Source organism: Thamnophis sirtalis, unplaced genomic scaffold, assembly GCF_051295495.1.
Source record: "Thamnophis sirtalis isolate CommonGarterSnake01/CBP01778 unplaced genomic scaffold, rThaSir2_p1.2 scaffold_5, whole genome shotgun sequence".
Lineage (NCBI taxonomy): Eukaryota > Metazoa > Chordata > Lepidosauria > Squamata > Natricidae > Thamnophis > Thamnophis sirtalis.
This window is the reverse complement of record NW_028261385.1, coordinates 109197105-109216924: the sequence shown is the minus strand read 5'-3', so window position 1 is coordinate 109216924 and position 19820 is coordinate 109197105. Positions and strand designations below refer to the sequence as shown.

General features: G+C 38.2%; 2 protein-coding genes across 3 annotated transcripts in view; both read left to right on the top strand.

The window, feature by feature from the left end:
* The window catches only part of SYCE3 (synaptonemal complex central element protein 3), a 46266-nt gene that overhangs the window by 11367 nt on the left and 15079 nt on the right, over nt 1-19820 (top strand). The gene's annotated exons all lie outside the window — the stretch shown is intronic.
* FBXO40 (F-box protein 40) lies at nt 1610-18062 on the top strand. The gene is made up of 5 exons (XM_087717029.1): nt 1610-1830; nt 7223-7242; nt 9062-9162; nt 12658-14541; nt 16767-18062. Exons 1-5 carry the CDS (start codon nt 1610-1612, stop codon nt 17010-17012), a joined length of 2472 nt encoding a protein of 823 aa, XP_087573155.1. The 3' UTR covers nt 17013-18062.

The window sequence follows — 19820 nt, the reverse complement described above, 5'->3', positions numbered from 1 at the left end:
TATTTGAGCTGCAGCTTCAGTATCTGTCTTTCCAAAGGACAGTCAGAGTTGATTTCCTTTAGGGTTGACTGATTTGATCTCCTTGCAGGGACTCTCAATTGTCTCAATAGAGTCGTGGCAGTTTACAGAATGATTTTGTTATGAGAGTATAGATATTTGTTTTTAGGCTCATTGGTCTGTTTATATTTTCTGGAAATAAAGCTCATTGTGAGTTGAACCTCTAAATTCACCCACTTGCAAATGCCTTGCTTCAGCATGAGACCCAAATGATTAACAATGTGTGTCAATTCAGATGGTTGAACTGTAAGCCCAACACATGCCCCCTGTCCCAGTGCTGGCCCAAGACATTGTACTTTTAGCTGAAGTAGCCAGAGCTGATACTGAGTATTTGCCTCCTTGCTAGACAAATATTATAAGAATGCAAGTATATTTACAGCTCATAATAAATTAATAATTTCTATGAGACACTATGATTTTTCTCATTATGCTCAAGTAGGGTTCATGTTAGTCTAATGATGGGGAGTTGCAAAAGGGGCAATCTCTGTTGGATAACTTCACTAATTTTGTAGCATGTCTAAGGGCTAACTTCAAGAATCCAGCTTCATTTGGGTCTCATGCGGGAGCAAGGCATTGGCAACTGTGTCTTCTAGTTATGAAATTTGTTATCTCTAATAGGTTAAGCCTTTGGTTCAGAAGTATTCACTGAGTTTCAGCTATGTATTAGCTCAGAATTTGGACTAGAACAAAATAAACTCAACTAACTGGTATAAAGGACTGCCAGGCAAACTAAAGAATGATCTCATTTATGAAGGGATTCCACAAACTGTGATAACCTGTCCTGTTCCATCATTAATGAAACATTTGTAGTGAAGTATGGATAGGAGGGGAAAAGATATTTATTGCAAACATTTTCCTGAGCTGTGAGTCTTCTGCCAAATAAGCCCCAATCTGAATAAGGAGTTAAGGGTCCCGAGATCCAAGCTTTATTACAGTTTTCAGTGTAAAGCCTGACAATAATCAAAACTGACTACTTAAAATTCATTGATTTCTTAAAGGAAAGGCTTATTTCCTCTTTCTGAGAATAGATGACATGAAAGGTTCTTTAATTCACTTCTGATAATCTGTATAGTCAATTGCCCATACTTGAAAAGATTGATGGAAGTTCAGATTGAGACAATCTTCAAAGAAGCTCTGTTGAGCCATCATGGAAACTGGAATAAATGGAAGAGATTTTATATACTATCCCAAACATGGTGGCTTTTTTGACAGGTATCATACTTTTTCTGGCAAGATGTTAAACTGAAAAACCAGAGAATATGAAATCCTCACCTTGGTATAATTCAGAGAATTATGATTTCCATCTGCAATTTACACAGTGATTTCACTTTTTTCCTCAGCCATTCATAAACCATGAATGGTTATCCATATAAAGATGTTGATAGAAGTTCACCAAGAGTTTGGTGAGATAGAATAGAACTTTGGTAGAACCTGCTATACCTAGAGACAAAAATTTCCTAGAATTGTGAGGAATCAAAATTGTTTTAATGGATTACCTAACAGATTTCAAACTCACAAGTGAGATGTTACAGTGTCATTGTATAATATAAAGATGACTGTACTGGAACATACTGTATTGGTTTTAGCCATGATATCATTGACTCTCAGATCTTATCATACAGCAGATTTCCTAAATAGAGAAGACTTACTTGATGATGAGGCAGGGTCAGAAATGCTGTGGAAAAAGTATCAAAATGATGCTGGGATAGAAAAAGTGTCAGAAAAGCTAAAGACAAAATCAACCAAATATAGCAAAAAAGAAAAGAAAAAATGGTAAGAACAATGAAAGTACGTTCAAAATAAAAGGAAGAGACAAGAATCAGTAAACTAGTTGAGTTACTAAAAAAAGAGCACAAAAGATGACAAAACTACAAAATTCCTATTTTTAAAAAAACAAAACAATATATGCTCTCTTCTTAACAGAGAGATGAAAGAGCAAGATTGCCACATTATTGACAGAAAGCTAGACAAAGAATATGTATTTATTTTGAATGAATCAATATCTCTGGGGCATATGTATAAACTAAAAAAAATGGAAGAGTACCAAGATAATATGACTGTTTATGAAGATAGTATGAATTATTGGCAATAGGTATCTTCTGTTTATTCACATTTAAAGTTCATAGGAATAATCATTATCATGACAGCAGACAGCATTCACTTGAGCTATTGAAATTTGATTGTAGGTTATAGAAAATGTCACAGTAATCTTACAATACAGTACAGTATTATCATTCTTGGTAGTCCAGTATAGATTCCCTACTATTGACTATCTTTGTTGCCATATTCAAAGCTGTCTAACAAAGCTCTGTTAGAAAGTTGGGCTATATGCTATGAAATTCAGTAATATCTAGTAAACATATGGATCAGTTTGGAGAAAGCCACTTTTATGAGTATTGTGGTTGTTCTGTGAATCTAAATGTTGTTATAGACATTTGTTGAGCATTTGACAAGCTTCTAATATGTTATTCAGTAATTAATACAACAATCAGGATAAATGAAAGCTGGTTCTATAGTCGCCCCAAAGTCATTATTTCTCCAACTTAGCTCTTTGATCTCAGATTCATCAAATTATCTAACCTATATTTTGTCAAACTGAACAACACACATGTTGTCAGTTCAGCTGGCATTCAGATGCTCTTCTCTCTAATATGTCTGCCAGACAATTCTTTGTAAGTCTTTATTTCAATAGTAGCAGTATAGGTAGTCCTCAACTTATGACTGGTTGTTCAACCAGTCATAAGTTGAGAATTTGTTAAAATGGACTCAAAAAGGTTGCTTACAACCTGCCCTCAAAGTTATAACTTCCATACCACTTCTGTAGTTGTGTGGTTGAATTTTGGGTGCTTGACAACTGGTTTGCATTTATGACCGGTTACAATGTCCTGGACTCATGTGATCACACCCATTGGATAATACTGATTAACAACCATATAATTTGCTTAATTGCCATAGCTACTTGTTTTATGATCATCTAAAATGGTCGTAAAATAGAATCCAGTCATGTGATGACTCAATTTATGATCACAATGACTTATGATGAAAATTCCTGCCTCAATTGTGGTCATGAGTTAAGCACTATCTGTAGATTAAGTTAAGCACTATGTAGATTAAGTGGTCAGCTTTTTTGCTCTTAATTTATGAAACTGAAATATTACTAAACTGAATAGTTCTTGAATTCTTGTGAGGAATATTTGCATTTATTCCTTTGCTAGATATCAGTAGCCCAGTTGAGCTGTTAAAGACTTTTGTGAGCAGAAAATGGTTCAACAGTTCCATAATTTAACAATATCTTTTTTAAACTCTTTGACCCTTGTAAAGTTTCAGAAAGCTCATCCTTTGACAAAATAGTGAAGACTGTTGTATGAATAATGAGGTTAACTTCTAATAAATCATTTTTTCCTGGCCCACCATTGAAAGCTGTTTATTTTGGCTTTGCTTTGTCAAGGTCACTGATAAATTGAGGCTTTATATATACTATCAGCTGGCATGTTACTCACACAATTAGCACAGTCTGTTACAACTGCCTCATTTGGCATAAATAGTGGCTATACTTTGTAGAACATCCATAGTGGGAACATTTGAAAAGTATCCTGGGTTTCCATCATAAATGGCAATTAATAGGCTTAGTGCTAATAAGTGCTAATAAGGTTCTCTTTCTTCCTACTCACTCTTCTTCTTACTCAAGATGGCTATGTATCAATCAGCATGCCAGCTATTTTAAGACTGAAGCTTTTATAAAGACAGTTAATCTGACAAAAGTGTCAAGGAGATAATTTACGAAAGCAGTTTAGTTTGCTTGATCAAAGGTAGAAACTATAATGAACAGCTAAAGGCATCCTCCTGAACTTCACTCAGAAGAGATTCTCTGGAAGGATCAACTATATATCAGTAAGTGACACAGGGAAGGACCTCCATTGGACCTGTTCACCCAGACAATAAATGACAGCTCTAAAAGATGTTTCATTCCATTTACAATTCCAATTTTAGTCCCAATGAATATGGAAAAAGGAGGGATACTTAATTTACTTAACATTTCCTTGACTGGCAAAGAGATCATCTATTTTTAATTGTTTTATTGGTTTAGCAGAAAATTGACAGCTTAGTCCTTTTTCTGCATTGATGAGATCACACTTGGAGCACTATAATCTGTGGTATGAGCAAGTTTCTAAGGCTGGTTGCAAAGATGATGCAAGGACTTAAAAGCATGCCCTTTAAGGACAGCTGATAGAAGTTGAAATGTAAAAAGAAGACTGGGGGAAGGCATGATGTCAGATACATACAAGAATGTCATAGGGAAGACAATCAAGATCTAGTCTTCAATGCCTCAGAAACTAGGATCAGAAATAATGGACGGAATTTGCAGCTACTTAGATTTTGCTTAAATGTAAGGAAAAAACTTGACATTGAAATCTGTGACAATGTATGGCAGTTTACTAACAATAATTGGTGGTTCTTCATCTCTGGAAGTTTTTAAGAAGAGAGAGACAGTCAGGATTGTTATGTCAGGAGCTGGTTTGGCTAGAAGTTAAGGCCCAGGATAGAAACCAGGAACCATGAGTTCTAATCTCATTTTAGGTACAAAACCAGCTGGATGACCTTGGGCCAATGATTCTCTCTCAGTCCGAGGAAGAATGCCATAGCAAACCAGTCCAGCTAAATCTGCCAAGAAAATACTAGGGATTTGTTCAGGCAGTCACGAGGAGTTCAAAAAAGCCTCAAATTACAAGATGGGCAACAAATACATGTAATAATAATAACACTAACTTGAAGACAGATAAAAATGTAATATCACAAAGATGATTGCATTAATTTTCCTGCATGTTTAAAAGATTTGGACTAGATAATACTAATAGTCCCCTCCAACTCCAGAATATTATGATTCATTGGACTTGTGTTGTTTGTTGTTTCTATTTTAATTATACAGGGAGCTGACAAACTGTGATTGTTTTATACTTCTCTTTCAGAAACGTAAGCTCCAAAAGATAGGACAAATTATTTACTATGACTTAATTAAGTATTTTACAGATTTTTATATACATATTTTAAATATTTTTAGAGTAGTAGTTATGGATCAGTTAATTACAGCTGGAAATGTTTCCTTTGTTGGATTATAATACAGTTCCAACTAATTTTTAATTCACCTATATGGGAAATGTTATATGTGTAGGGACTAAACTTTAATTTGGTACATTAAGAATATACTTTTTTCAGTTCAGATTTATTTCTGACATTCTTTTTAGTATCTCACTCTTTAGCTGACTGGAAAAATAATTGTATTATAGGTCCATATGAGAAGAAAAACAGAGATCATTATAACTTGGTACAGAATGTCTGAGATATCCAAATAATGTAAATTTTCAGTACAAATCTTAATTTAACAGCTGCCTTTTTTACTAACTGCATTAAGATGTGCTATATTAATATTTGAGCCAAGAATATTACAAAATGAATTATTTCCTCATCTGTCTTGTGGAATTAATGAAGGATGGTTTTCATCACCTCATATAATAAATTAAATTTGGGAACTATTGACCTGTCTTATTGGACAATTGAAGGTTATTCTGAATACAAAAAGAACTGGCGTTGAACACTTATTATTCATGCTGATGATATATATCTGATTGATAAGTATCAAAGTCTATGTAAAATTAGTTGATATAATATAAACATTTGATAAATTATCAGGTCAACTAATTGAAATAAGTCTCACATACTCCCTGTAGGCTTTTATCTATGGAAATCTGTAAAATTAGGAATCTCATATGTTGTTTAAATTTCAAACAATATTTTGAAATAATTTACATAAAAATATTTACTTGGAAAAGTAAATGTTTATATTACTATTATGCAAATGCAATCTCACTTAATTCTTTTTGTCCAACTGACTTAATAACAACATCATAATCGGAAGAAGCAAACTGTTTAAAAGCACTCAAACCTTAATGGCTGATAATAATAAGAATATCATCTGGTGACGCTTTCCATCTTTCATTTGGATATGATCACAGTCAGTTATACTTGATCATATGTTGAACAGTATGAACATTTCTGAGAGGGGTCCATTTATAAAAGTTGCATATCTTTTTAAATACAGAAACATGAACAATGGATAGTCAGTTGCATTTTTGTTGTCTCTAGGTTTAAATCAATTAATTAGTTTTAGTAATCCTAGCATTGGAGGATCAGTTACACTATGGAGGAAGTTTATGTAGCTAACTAATAGCATTGAAGAGTTTATGTCAGAATATATGGCTTTTCTGCCTCCAGGAAGAAAAGTAAACGTCAGAAGAAATCTATTGCAATATTATAGCCTTAGTATTAAGTATGAGAAGATCACATTCACTTTGATTTACCAAAAACATCTAGTCACTAACAGGGTGACACTACAAAATATAGGTTTTTTTTAAGACAGTGTTCAAGATATATATGTAGGGATCTGGTTGGCACTAATAACAGTGCAAAATTCCTTCTTTATTCTACTGTTGGTCTTGACTAGGAGAAAGAAGTAGGGATTCGTCATCACTGTGTTAACTCCCTCTGCCTAAATTCCATTATTTTATTTGAGATCAAATATTTTTCACTGCTGCTAGGCCCTGCCTAATGATATATAGCAGTAGTAGACTTATATACCGCTTCATAGGCCTTTCAAGCCTCTCTAAGCGGTTTACAGAGAGTCAGCATATTGCCCCCAACAATCTGGGTCCTCATTTTACCCACCTCGGAAGGATGGAAGGCTGAGTCAACCCTGAACCGGTGAGATTTGAACCGCTGACCTGCTGATCTAGCAGTAGCCTGCAGTGTTGCATTTAACCACTGCGCCACCTTGGCAGTGGTTAAATGCAACACTGCAGGCTACTGCTAGATCAGCAGGTCAGCGGTTCAAATCTCACCGGAATAGGTATAATTTTCAAAGGTAATAGAATTTTCAGCCATCCTAGGAATTCTGGTAAAAATATTTTTTATCCTTATCCTTTATCATAATAATAAAATGTCAAATACTGATTGTATTTAATCAGTAAGCTAATGGCATTAACACCATACTTTTAGTATTGCCTTTCAATAGTATCTCTTTAAATACAGTATCACAGTATCATTCTAAATTTCAGGAAGGAGCTGATATCTTTTTATTAACTATTTTAATTTTTCTTCCAGAGACATAAAATACAACTGACTGGAACTATGGTAGGTACATTTGAAAAATAATAATTACAAAGAAGAAAAAATGTGTGGTTTTTTTGATAGTGTCATTTACTCTTCAGTTTTGTTTGAGGTGGTGATCTAATAATGGCTCTCTACAATAATAGCCAGCGGGTTATAAAGTATGACTATCTCTCAAATGTTAACTGAGTTGGCAGTCTGCTTAAATTTCTGTTTCTCAGTTCCTTGCTATTTTTTCCTATGTCCTAAATGAAAATTTGGGATATTAATCCCATAATTAAATGAATACCGGTAATAAACTCTAAAAGCACTTAGTATCCTTGAATATTGCTTAAATTGATAGTTTAATAATTTCATACTCCAGTTTTTATAGAAAATTCCCATCTGATGCTAATTGCTTTTTATGCTGGTGAGTATAAATTATTTTAAAAAATTATATGGCCACCCATCTTAAGCAATTTTGGGAGTCCTCAACTACAGTTAAACAATTAATGTAGAAATGAGCAAATTTCTATAACTGAAATTCTGTGATGTTCAAATCTCAATTCCCTACTCAGTGAAAGAATGTAAATTAATGTATCACAGGGTGATGTTGTCCAGCCTCTGCTTGGACAGTACTGTACTTTACTAGCTTTTACTAGTTTGTCAGTAAAGGGGAACTTATCACTATCTGGAAAAAAAAATCCACTGTTAAACTGCTGATATTATAATGATAGATCCATAAAGATGTCAAGAGTCAAACATGTTTTATAGACTATATTTTACAAAAATAAACCCCAAACCCATAAGATTGTAAGTATTAAAGCTCTTAGGATCTGAATATAGAAAAGTGTATTTCTTAAAAGTTTATCACACTTTCCTTTTCAACAAAGAAAGCTTTTATTTTTTGCTGGTATAAATTCATATTTTTTTGCATCATCTTTGGAAAGATGAGATATTTTAAAGAAAATAGCCTGTTTCAAGTTGCTTAATTAGTTAAGAGGACAATTAAGACATTTTCTTCTTTTCTTCTTATCTACCTGTTTTTTGCTCATTCTTGTTTTCTTCTCAAATTATCCACTGGTACATTGAAACAGTCCACTTACATATCGTATTAGTACACGTGCAACATTGAGCTTTAACCAGAGTTGGAAGGGACCTTGTAGGTCATCTAGTCCAACCCCCAGCCAAAGCAGAGATCCTACACCATTTCTCACAGATGGCAATCCAGTCTCTTCTTGAAAGCCTCCAGTGATGAAGCACCCACAATGTCTGAAGGCAAGCTGTTCCATTGGTTGATTGCTCTCCCTGTCAGAAAATTTCTCCTTATTTCCAGGTTGAATCTTCCCTTGTTCAGTTTCCATCCATTATTCCTTGTCTGGCCTTCAGATGCTTTGGAAAATAGTTTGACCTCCTTCTCTCTGTGGCAGCCCCTCAAATATTGGAACACTACTATCATGTCTCCCCTGGTCTTTCTCTTCACTAGATTAGACATGCCCAGTTCCTGCAACCATTCATTGTATATTTTAACATCAAGTCCCCTAATCATCTAAGTTGCTCTTCTCTGTACTCTTTCTAGAGTCTCAACATCTCTTTTATAATGTAGTGACCAAAACTGGATGCAGTATTCTAGGTGTAATCTTATTAAGGCTTTATAGAGTGGTATCCCTGTGTTAATGCAATTTAGGATTGCATTCGCTTTTTTGGCCACTCATATTTAATTGTTTGTCTACTAAGACTCCAAGATCCCTCTCACAGTTACTGCTATTAAGCCTGCTTTCACCCAGTCTATATGTGTACTTTTTGTTTTTCTTGCCTAAGTGTAATACTTTACTTTCCTCTACATTGAATTTCATTTTGTTAGATAGGATCCAGTGTTCAGGTCTGTCAAGATCTATCTGGATCTTGAGCCTATCATCTAGGGGCTTGGCTATTCCTGCCAGTTTAGTATCATCTGCAAATTTGGTAAGTTCCCCTTCTATTCCCTCATCTAAGTTGTTTATGAAGATATTGAAGGGTACTGGGCCTAAGACAGAGCCTTGTGATACCCCACTGTTTACTTCCCACCATGTAGAGGTAGTACCATTAAGGACTACTCGTTGATGATTTTTGTCTAAGTGCTATGTAGAGAAGAAAAACAGGAGATATATCACAAACTATTTGAAGTTACAATGGCACTGAAAAAAGTGATCTATGACCAGTTTTCACACTTATGACTGGCAGGTATTTATGACAGTTGCTCTGTACCAAAGTCATGTGATCACCATTTGTAACCTTTACAGCTGGCTTCTGACATGCAATGTCAATGGGATAAGTCAGATTTACATGATTCACAACAACTGCAGTGATTCGTTTATCAACTGTGGCAAAAAGGTCATAAAATGGGGCATAACTCAACAACTGCCTTGCTCAACAATGGAAATTCTGGGCTCAATTTTGGTAGTAAGTCAAGGATTAACTGTGATATGCTTCCAGGCAGGCTCAGTTTAGGGCTGATTTCTCTCCAATTAAGTGTTGGCCAAACACTGGTTGCTTCTTCTCTGATTGAAGCTGACAACCACGTTTAAAATAGAAAAGTAGACTGGTTAAGGGGAAATAAATTTCAGCAGCACTGATAATATCCTTGGGCAAGTACTTAAGGCATGTGCTGACCAGCTGGCCTCTGTTCTTACAGGCATATTCAATCTTTTGCTGCATCAGGCCATGGCTCCATCAAGTTTTAAGACTGAAATCATTGTACCAGTACCCCCCCAAAAAAACTACCATCACACATACCTTAATGATTACTGTCCAGTTGCTCTCACTTCCATTATGATGAAGTATTTTGAGAGATTGGTAAAGGACTATATGTTTTCATGCCTTCCCTCTACATTTGACTCATTACAGTTTGCTTATTTTAAGAACTGCTCTATAGATGATGCACTTTCCTGTGCTTCATTTTAGTTTGGCACACCTGGAGGAGAAGAATACTCATGTGCAAATGCTGTTTGTTGATTTTAGTTTGGCATTCAACCCAATCATTTCTTAGCATTTGGTGAACAGACTGGGCATAATACTTCTTTATGTTACTGTATACTTTATTTCCTTATTGATAGACCCCAGTTTGTACGAATTGGAAGGAAAGTTCCAATTCCATCTCCTTGAGTATAGGTTCCCCATAGGGCTATGTCTTGAATCGGTTAGTGTTCACCTTGATGACCCATGAATGCTGTGCCAAGTCTACTATGAATCAAATTTGGAAGTTTGCGAATGACAGTGTAGTGGTGCGGCTTCTCCAGGATGACAATGAAGATTCTTATAGGGAGGAAGTGAAGGCTTTGGTGGATTGGTGCAATAAAAATAACTCCATTTTAACAAAACAAAGGAGATTATTGTTGATTTTAGAAAGAGCTGGCATAGTCATACTCAACTTTGTATCAAGGCTGCAGTTGTGGAGGTGGTCAATAGTATTAAGTATCTGGGGGTGCAGATAACTAACAATCTGAACTGGTCTCTCCACATGTGATCCTTAGTGAATCATGCAAACCAGCATTTGCATTTCCTGTGTCAGATGAGGAGAGTACATATTTCTCCTTCTGTCCTGCTACTTTTTACAGAGGAATGATTTAACAACTGATTACTGTTTGGTTTGATGGTAGAAGTGCCTCAGGTAGAAGGCCCATTCAGAGAGTGATAAGGATAGCTGAGATTATAGGAAAATCGCTTCCTGTTATTCAGGATACTGCTTATAAGCGCTATGTGCTTAGAGCTTGAAGCATTGTTAGCGACTCCACACATCCATTTCTGCTTCTGTTGTCCCCCTGTGGGAGGTGGGAGGACTACTAGATTCTGTAACAGCTTTGTTCCTTATGCCACCCATCTTGTAAACTCGCAGGATTTTTCCCCCCACCATACATAGACTGTGATGATTCTCTGCGTCATATATATGTGTGCATGTGTATATGCATAATGTTTTATTTTTTGAAAGCTGAATTCAACAAAATTTCATTTTAATGTATGCTGATTAATGTACATTTAAAGTGACAATAAAAATTCTATTCTATTCTATTCTTTCACTGTAGGTTCAGGATTCATATTTTGCAATGATTCAGTCAGCCTTAATTTTCTCATTGGTTATGGATGAACCTGAATTGTTACCGTATTTTTCAGAGTATAAGATGCACTGGCGTATAAGACGCACCAAGGTTTTGAAGAGGCAATTTTTTTTAAAAGTAGGTAGGTAGATAAAGGGACAGAGGGAGGGAGGGGGAGAGAGAGAGAGAGAGAGAGAGAAATAAAGATAGAGAAATATAGTAGGTAAGTAGGGAGAGAGAGAGAGAGAGAAAGAAAGTGTAGGTAGGTAGAGGGATAGAGAGAGAGAAATAGAGAGAGAGAGAAATACAGTAGATAGGTAGGGAGAGAGAGGATAGGTAGCTAGGTAGAGAGATAGATAGATAGAAATAGAAAGAGAGAAATACAGTAGATAGGTAGGGAGAGAGAGTGAGTAGGTATGTAGGTAGATAGAGGGATAGACAGAAATAGAAAGAGAGAGAGAGAAATACAGTAGATAGGTAGGGAGAGTGAGTGAGTAGGTAGGTAGGTAGATAGAGGGATAGAGAGAGAGGGAGAAATAGAGTAGGTAGGTAGATAGATAGAGGGAGAGGGAGAGAGAGAGAGAGAGAAATACAGTAGGTTGGGAGAGAGAGAGAGAAGGTAGGTAGGTAGGTAGGTAGGTGTTTCCAGGTGTATTTACCCACGTGCTGGAGAAGGAAATCACTGACTTTGTTCCTGCTGGCACAGCATTTGATCAATGTAATTCTCATCAATCAGTTAAAGAGCTTTCTAAAAGGAAAAAAAAGGTTTTGCACTCTGCAAACCTCTGCAAAACGGCCCGTTTTTTGCAAAAACAGGGCCTTTTTTTCCAAATAAAAGGCATGAATAGCCTTGGGCTTGCAGAGTGCTCGGGGGGGGGGGGGGGGAAACGAGCAAAAAACAGCCCGTTTGTTGTAAAAAAAAAAAAGCATGCATAGCCTTATGGAGGGTTATAGAGTGCTCCTGGGGGCTGGCAAAAAACGGGCCATTTTTTGCTCATTCCTGCCCTCCCCAGCCCCCAAGAGCTCTCTGAAAGCTTCTATAAGGCCATGCACGGCCATTTTGGTGAAGGGGGCGGGGCTTCAGGAGGCAAAAAATGGTATATTTGATGTATGAGACGCACCCAGATTTTCAGCCTCTTTTTTTGAGAAAAAAGGTGTGTCTTATACTCCAAAAAATACGGTACTTGATTTTTATATTAAAATTTTACAGAGTTGTTGCTACATGTCATAGTTATTTTGAAAGTGGCTGGTTATCTGCCAAACCTTTTTGTCTAAAATATTTCATGTACTTTTCCGCATGCAGAATTCTTTTAGCTATAAACATTGTTTCAGTGTTCCTAAATGCTTTAAATCCTTGCTTCTCCTCCCCCGCCCCACCTTCCTTTAGATTAGCAGACGGCCGACTCCAGTTGGACTACATAAGCACTGTGAGAAGTGTTTCAACAAATACTGCCAAGCTCCAGCAGAGCCTTCAGTCTCATGTGTAGTGATCAGTTGCCATTCTCACTGTGGTGCTGTCTTTCATATGTGCAAAGAGGATGATCATAAACTCCTGTGTCCCCTGGAACAAGTTTCATGCCTTAATTCTATTTACGGCTGCCCTTTTACAATGGCCCGTTTTAAAGTGGCAAAACATCTCCAAGTTTGCCCCGCCAGCATAGTTTCTTGTTCTATGGAATGGAATCGTTGGCCATGTGCAGATTCTGAAGCCATTCTTCATGAGAATATTATGAAGCAGCAGCCCAAGGAAGAGTGCCTGGATGTAGCCATAGCTCTGAGAGATCAGGCAGCTCTCTTTAAAGCACTCAAAATGGCCAAGATTTTCCCAGAATGCAGAGGGGCTCGTACCCTGGAAGAAACAACAGATGATATTGACTATTTTGAAGAAAAAGCTGTTGGAGGAATTGCTGAGCAGAACCCACCAAATGAAGCTGAGGCAGCTGTGCTCACCCAGCAGGAGCGTGAAAATCTGGCAAAAAATAAAGAAGGAATGGATTTGATTGGTTACAAAAACTGGGAAAAAATGTTTAGTAAAGAATTTCAAGCATGCCAAGTAGCAGACCTGTCACCCAGCAATACAGAAAACGCATCTGAACGTGGATCTTCACATAAAGAACATGCTTCTGGTAGCACTGTGGAAGGAGCCAGAAGTACAGAAGGCACTGAAAAAAATGAAATCCATCAAATCCATTTAGCAGCTGAAAAAACAGGGTTGGCTCCTTGGCAAGATGGAGTGCTAGAGAGGCTGAAGAATGAGGTTCCTGTTGGGGAATATAACATGTACTTGGTGCACCATGGAAGGATGCTCATTCATTTTGGTCAGATGCCCGCTTGCACTCCCAGAGAAAAAGACTTTGTATATGGAAACCTGGAAGTTCAGGAACTGAAGACTGAGACCACCTTCAGACCACCACTTAGTTATTGTGGCAAAAGAGCAAAGCTTGGGGATGCTATGGCAAATAAAAAGCCAGGTAAGAGCATATCCCTGGATACTTCAGAGTTGGGCATAGATGTTGAAGAACTTCCCAAATCAAACATAATAAAAACAACACTGTTATGCACTCTTGAGAAGGAACTAAAAGGTCATGAAATATCTAAAACAAAGTCCTCTGATGCCTTATATGTGGATACTGGGACTCAAACATACAGCTTTGTTGCCCAGCCTTTTTCTTCAAGAGCTGTTCTAGCAGATATTTTAGATACAAAAGACCCACTGGATCTCCATATGCAGCTCCATACTGAGAGTGTAACTCAAAGATACAACAAAAGCAGCTCTGCATTTACATTCTCTTGTAACCACTTTTTTAGGAGAGACGAGTTTTCTTCACATTTCAAGAATGTTCATGCAGATATCCAGTCCTCCTTAGATGGGTGGTTCCAGCGTCGCTGCCCACTTGCCTATTTGGGATGCACTTTTGTTCAATATCCTTGGCATTCTTCTGGGCAAAAGACAAATGTTATCTACAATCAGCACCTCATGGCATTTGTTGTTAAGCCAGAGATCGATCCTGTCCTCTCAGAAGCCAAGAAAAGTAACTTTATAAGTAGTAGACAAAGGAATGAAAGGATTGCTCTAACTAATCTTCCCATGGAGATCCTGAAGTACATTGCTGGATTTTTGGATAGTGTTAGCTTGTCTCAGCTAGCTCAGGTGTCAGTACAGATGAGGGATATCTGTGCTACTCTGCTGCATGAAAGAGGAATGGTTTTTCTGCTGTGGAAAAAGAAAAGATATTCTCATGGAAGAACATCATGGAGAGTCTGTGGAAAGGTAAGTGCTGGGGGTACAGAAAAGTGCAGCAGAATTATCCAAATAGAAGGATAAAGGGATATTTATAGTGGCTTCTAAGTTATGGATATTTTTAGCATTACAAAGTACAGGTAGTCCCTTACTTACAACTATTTGTTTAGTGAATGTTCAAAATTACAATGGCACTGAAAAAAAAGTGACTTATGACCACTTTTCACACTTAACAACAGGTGCCGCATCTCCATGATCATGTGATCAAAATTCAGACAGGTAGCAATTAACTGATATTTATGATTTGCAGTGTCCCAGGGTCATGGGATCACCTTTTGTGATCTTTCTGACAAGCAAAGTCAATGGGGAAGCCAGATACACTTAACAACCTGGTTACTAACTGAACAACTGCTGTGATTCACTTAACAACTATGGCAAGAACGATTGTAAAATGGGGCAAAACTCACTTAACAAATGTCTCACTTAGCAACATAAATTTTGGGCTCAGCTGTAGTCTAAAGTCGGGGACTACCTGTAATTTTAGTTAAGCATGAACATACTATAAACAATCCTGTGACAATCAGAATGCATGATTATAGGATTTGATTTAAACTTCTCAAAAGAAGGGTCAAAGAGTCTCCAAATGAAAAATTTCAAAATGATTGGCCAAACCATAGGTAGTTGACTGATTAAAGCCAGACAAGAGGAACTGGTGTTAGTCAGTAGAAGCTGTACATGGAGACTGAGTTTCATTCTATTTTGTGTGATGTTATATTACCTCAGAAAGAATAGATATGCAGCATGGCAATGCTCTTTGATTGTTATCTCTCACTGAACATAATTGGCAGCTGGAGTGAAGTGCATCTTTATGTAATTATGACTATAGTACCAGCTGCAAACGTTCCTGAAAGAGTCAAGAATATGCTTTGGTTATATCTTTGGATTATTAAAGTGTACAAAATCTAGGACTATTTTTACAAGTGTCAGAACTTACTACTGGTATAAAATGAGGCAGCTAGGCTGTTAACAATGCAAAGTTCAAGGATCATATGATACTTACAATTGGTGGTCTGTATTGATTATCAATTTTGTCACAGGTAGAACAGTGCATTACAGTTAATCCTGAAGCATGAAATGACTTAGAAGTTGACAATCTGAGGGACAATATATCCTATTGCAAACCTAACATCTATAGGAAAGATCATAGAATCATAGGGCTGGAAGGGACCTTGGAGGTCTTCTAGTCCAAACCCTTGCCCAAGCAGGATACTTGATTCCATCTTGGACAAATGGCTTCTAATCTTTTCTTGGAAACCTCTAGTAATGGAACACCAATTACTTTGGGAGGTGTAAGCTGCTCTGTTGGTTAATTCAGTGGCCCCCAGTGCGCACCAGGGATTGGTTTCATGGAGATTTTCTGCAGACCGGAGGAGGGGTGATTTCTTGTGCTGCCTGCATCCCATGGGTAGGGCTTCGCTTGTTTGTGTGGACCTGTTTCTGGCATGCTGCGGACCGGTGTCAGACCATGGATTGGGGAGACCCCTGGGTTAATTGTTCTCACTGTCAGGAAATTTCTCTTTAGTTTCAAGTTGGATCTTATTTAGATCCTCCATGAATCCAAAGAATTATATATTTTGAATTTGAATCAAGGAAATATGAACAGTCAAATAAAAAGTATATTAACATCTTTACTCATACCACACCCATAGATAAAATTATCTAGAATTTTTACTATAATTTCCAACCATCTCAACTAAAACATTTAAACCAACAACTTGGTAATTCAACTTCAGATGGTACATAGATAAAAATGGATCTTGGAATCACATTAAAATAAAAACTTTTGTTCCTATAGAGAACATTTTATTTATCAACAGATACCACAGATAGCACAGTTTTCCTGACAACAGGCACAATAATCAACATCTGGTGTTTGAATAAAATCTCTAATTCTGAAATGCTCTGTAAAAAAGGGTAGTAACATAACATATGACTTAGTTGTTTAAAAAAATCAATGCAGGCTATAAAACTATGGATAGCCATGTTAAACCAGTACTTGTCCAGGAGTTTTAAAGAATGTAAATAAATAAAATACATAAACACTTTCCTGTTTTCACCATGACAAATCTGTTGAAATAATTAATATACAAATATTGTCCATGCTTTCCTTTGGTTCATATAGGGAAGAGTTATTTGCAACATCTTATCACAATACTGACATTTTCTTACTCTCTTTTGTTCATCTCTTTTGGTAGATCTGGAAATTTAGCACCTTGTTCTCCACTATCAATAGGTGGCAACTCAGCAATATTCCATCCATAGCTGTACACTTGAAAACTTGCCCTTTTTATGAAGTGGAACATAAACAGGATCCTATTTTGCTTACTAGCATGCTTTTACCTCAAGAACAAACAGAAGATAATTTGGTCTCCACATTTAAACACAGACGTGGCTGTGGACCTGGTTCCAAGAAATTTCAAGAAGACTGCACTGATTTCTAAAAGCATATGTCAAAACATTTGGGGTTCTTTGAAATGCACTGCATAGTCTGCTTTAATATGTCAACAAAGTATTTTTTATAGTTTGCTGATTGGTCAGGATGATATGCTGTGCTCTAATTTTATAATTTTTGGTTCCTACACTGGCTCTAGAAGTTCTAGAGAACCTTTTAATCTAGGAATATTATTTACAATAGTTCTATTATCTATTTTTCCTCTTTCCTACAGGTTTTTAAATCTGCTGCTGCTTATTTTATCTGATTTATTTAAAATCTTATTGCTGTTTTGGTCTATGATTGGACATTTAATAAATAAATGTAAAAAGAATATTATTAAAATCATTAATAGATATCATTAAGTGTACTTTAAACTAATCTAACCCAATTGAAGGGCCAAATGTGCATTGGAATAAAATTACTTTAGCTCTGAGGAGACGGTTTTCTATATAACAGCTTGATAACATTGTTCGGCATGGATTTGTCAAGAAGAAGATTTGCTAGACTTTCCTTATTTAATTTTTTTATTAGACTATTTATTTAACTGATTATGGAAAATGGGATAGATATATCTTTATTTTTTACATAATGTAAGTAGAATGAAGAATCAAGTGGGATCGGGTGCCAAAAGGTTCAATTCTGGGCCTTTCTACTCATTAATATTTTTACTAAAGACTTAGGTAAGATAGTGGAAGGTATTGATAGAAGATAATATTTATAATTCAGGGTTGAACTGTAGGGTCCTTTGAGCTTGGTGGTTTTTGTGCAGACATTTCATTACCAAACTAGGTAACATCATCAGTGCTAGTAGAGACTGGGGTTTACTCTTATTTTTATATAAGCTCAGAGAGCATCAAAGAAGGAGTGCTTATCAGATCTAAAGATCACACAAACTTGTGCGGGATATATTGTAATGGTGTATTCCTTAACGTTAGACACATATTAAAATTTTAAATGTTCTTATTTTACATGGTAGAACATGAACACCAATTTGTTGGACCCAAGGCTTAATTAATTGTTTGGGTTCTTCCTCAGTTATTTCAATAAAAAGTGTTGAATACTAGCGCGGGAAGTAAGATCTCCCTTTCTGATTGGCTCTCGGGCGGAGCCGGTTCAATCCCTTCCCCGATTGGCCGAGTTACTCGACGCCCCATTGGCTCATTGTTCAAACCTGGGGGTATAAATGTTTGGCGCGAACCACGCCACGTTGAATCGTAGTTACTCTGCTTTGAATAAAGGCTGCTGCTTTTACTACCCTCTTGTCGCGTCCTCCTCCTTCGCTCCAAGATGCAAAACTGGCGACGAAGGTGGGATGAGATTCCCGCGACCACAGAGAAGAACAAGCCAGCTTGCCTCCGCGTCTGAAACCGGCACGAACAAGTTCTCCAGGTTAAGAACGTCGGCAGCGAACGTAAAATTTTCTCTGTCTTCTTCCTCCCCCTCTCTGGCTTCGCACCACAATGGCAACAGCGCTTCCTCCTTTCGCGCCGTTTGGGTCTGCCGGAGAATCATGGGACGGTTTCATGGAGCGGTTCGAATGTTATTTAATCGCGTCAAAGAACCGGGCACAGACCGACGAGGAGAAGTGCAGCTTTTTCCTGTCCTGCTGTGAGCCTTCTATGTTTGCTTCTGCGAGAGCCCTGGCCGCTCCGAGGCCAGCCTACAAACTTGGGTGGGACGAGCTGATGTCCAGGTTGAGGGACCATTACGCTCCCTCACCTTCTTTGATCGCTCGTCGTTTCACCTTTCGCCGCCGAGTGCAGAAGCCCAATGAATCCATCAGCCAGTTTCTAGAGGCATTGCGCACAGTGGCCGCCCAATGCGATTTTGCAGACCTGGAGGAGAATCTCGTGGAGCAGTTTGTATGCGGGGTCCGCGACGTGCAATTGCGCAGCCGTATGCTCCGGAACCACAAAATTACCTTGGTGCAAGCTGTGGAGACCGCGCGAGCAGCAGAGCTCTCCGAACAGTCCACGGCCGACATGGAACATCTCCAGCTGAAAACCCCCGCGCAAACTGCTGTGGGGCCTTCCAATCAGACGAACCTCGTTGACGACCTCTCCCCCACGGAAGATGAGGAGGAGGAAACCGTCGGACAAATGAGGACGCAGCCGAAGCAGAGGCCACACCAGCAACCACCGACGCCCGCTCAGCCAGCCTCAAACGCACCTTGCCGCGGATGCGGCGGCCGCCATAGCCGCGCATCCTGCCCGTTTCGTTCCGCCGTCTGCCGCCGTTGCCGAGGAGAAGGACACCTCGCCAAGGTCTGCCGGGCTCTCATGCCAGCCCCATCGTTCATGCAGCCCAGCAACCAGCGTCAGACACCGCAACGCTACCAACAACCACGTTTAGTGAGGCGAGCTGAGGACTGCCATTCAACCTACCAGCTCCCCAGCGCTGATTGCGTGGTCTACCAGGCTTCCCACGTCCCTGCCGGCGGTCGCAAAATTAGCACCGCCGTTCGTCTTGAAGGTCAGCCTTGCCGAATGGAGGTGGACTCTGGGTCTTCCCGTTCCCTTCTATCTTGGGCTTTGTTTTCCCGCCTTTGCCCCAGGGTTCCTCAGAGTAAATTGCGCCCTGCTGGGGTCTCCCTCCTAGATTACCAGGGAAATGGGATTCCCACGGCAGGAATATTCCACATTCGGGTGGAATACGGAGATTTTAAGGGGAAACTTCCAGTTTTAATTGTTAGGAATAACCTGCCCGCTCTTCTTGGGTTAGATTGGTTTCCCGCTTTGGGCCTCACCATAGAAGGGGTGCACAGGGTAGTCCCCCGTACCGTAGATAGCGTTTTAGATGAGTTCGCAGATGTGTT

What these genes read in the sequence shown, in the direction of transcription:
- FBXO40 (XM_087717029.1), top strand. Translation starts at nt 1,610, where the DNA reads ATGACTGTACTGGAACATACTGTATTGGTTTTAGCCATGATATCATTG. An exon ending in TAGTATCATCTGCAAATTTG is followed by an intron (nt 9,163 to 12,657) that starts GTAAGTTCCCCT and finishes ACCTTCCTTTAG; the next exon opens with ATTAGCAGACGGCCGACTCC. An exon ending in CATGGAGAGTCTGTGGAAAG is followed by an intron (nt 14,542 to 16,766) that starts GTAAGTGCTGGG and finishes CTCTTTTGGTAG; the next exon opens with ATCTGGAAATTTAGCACCTT.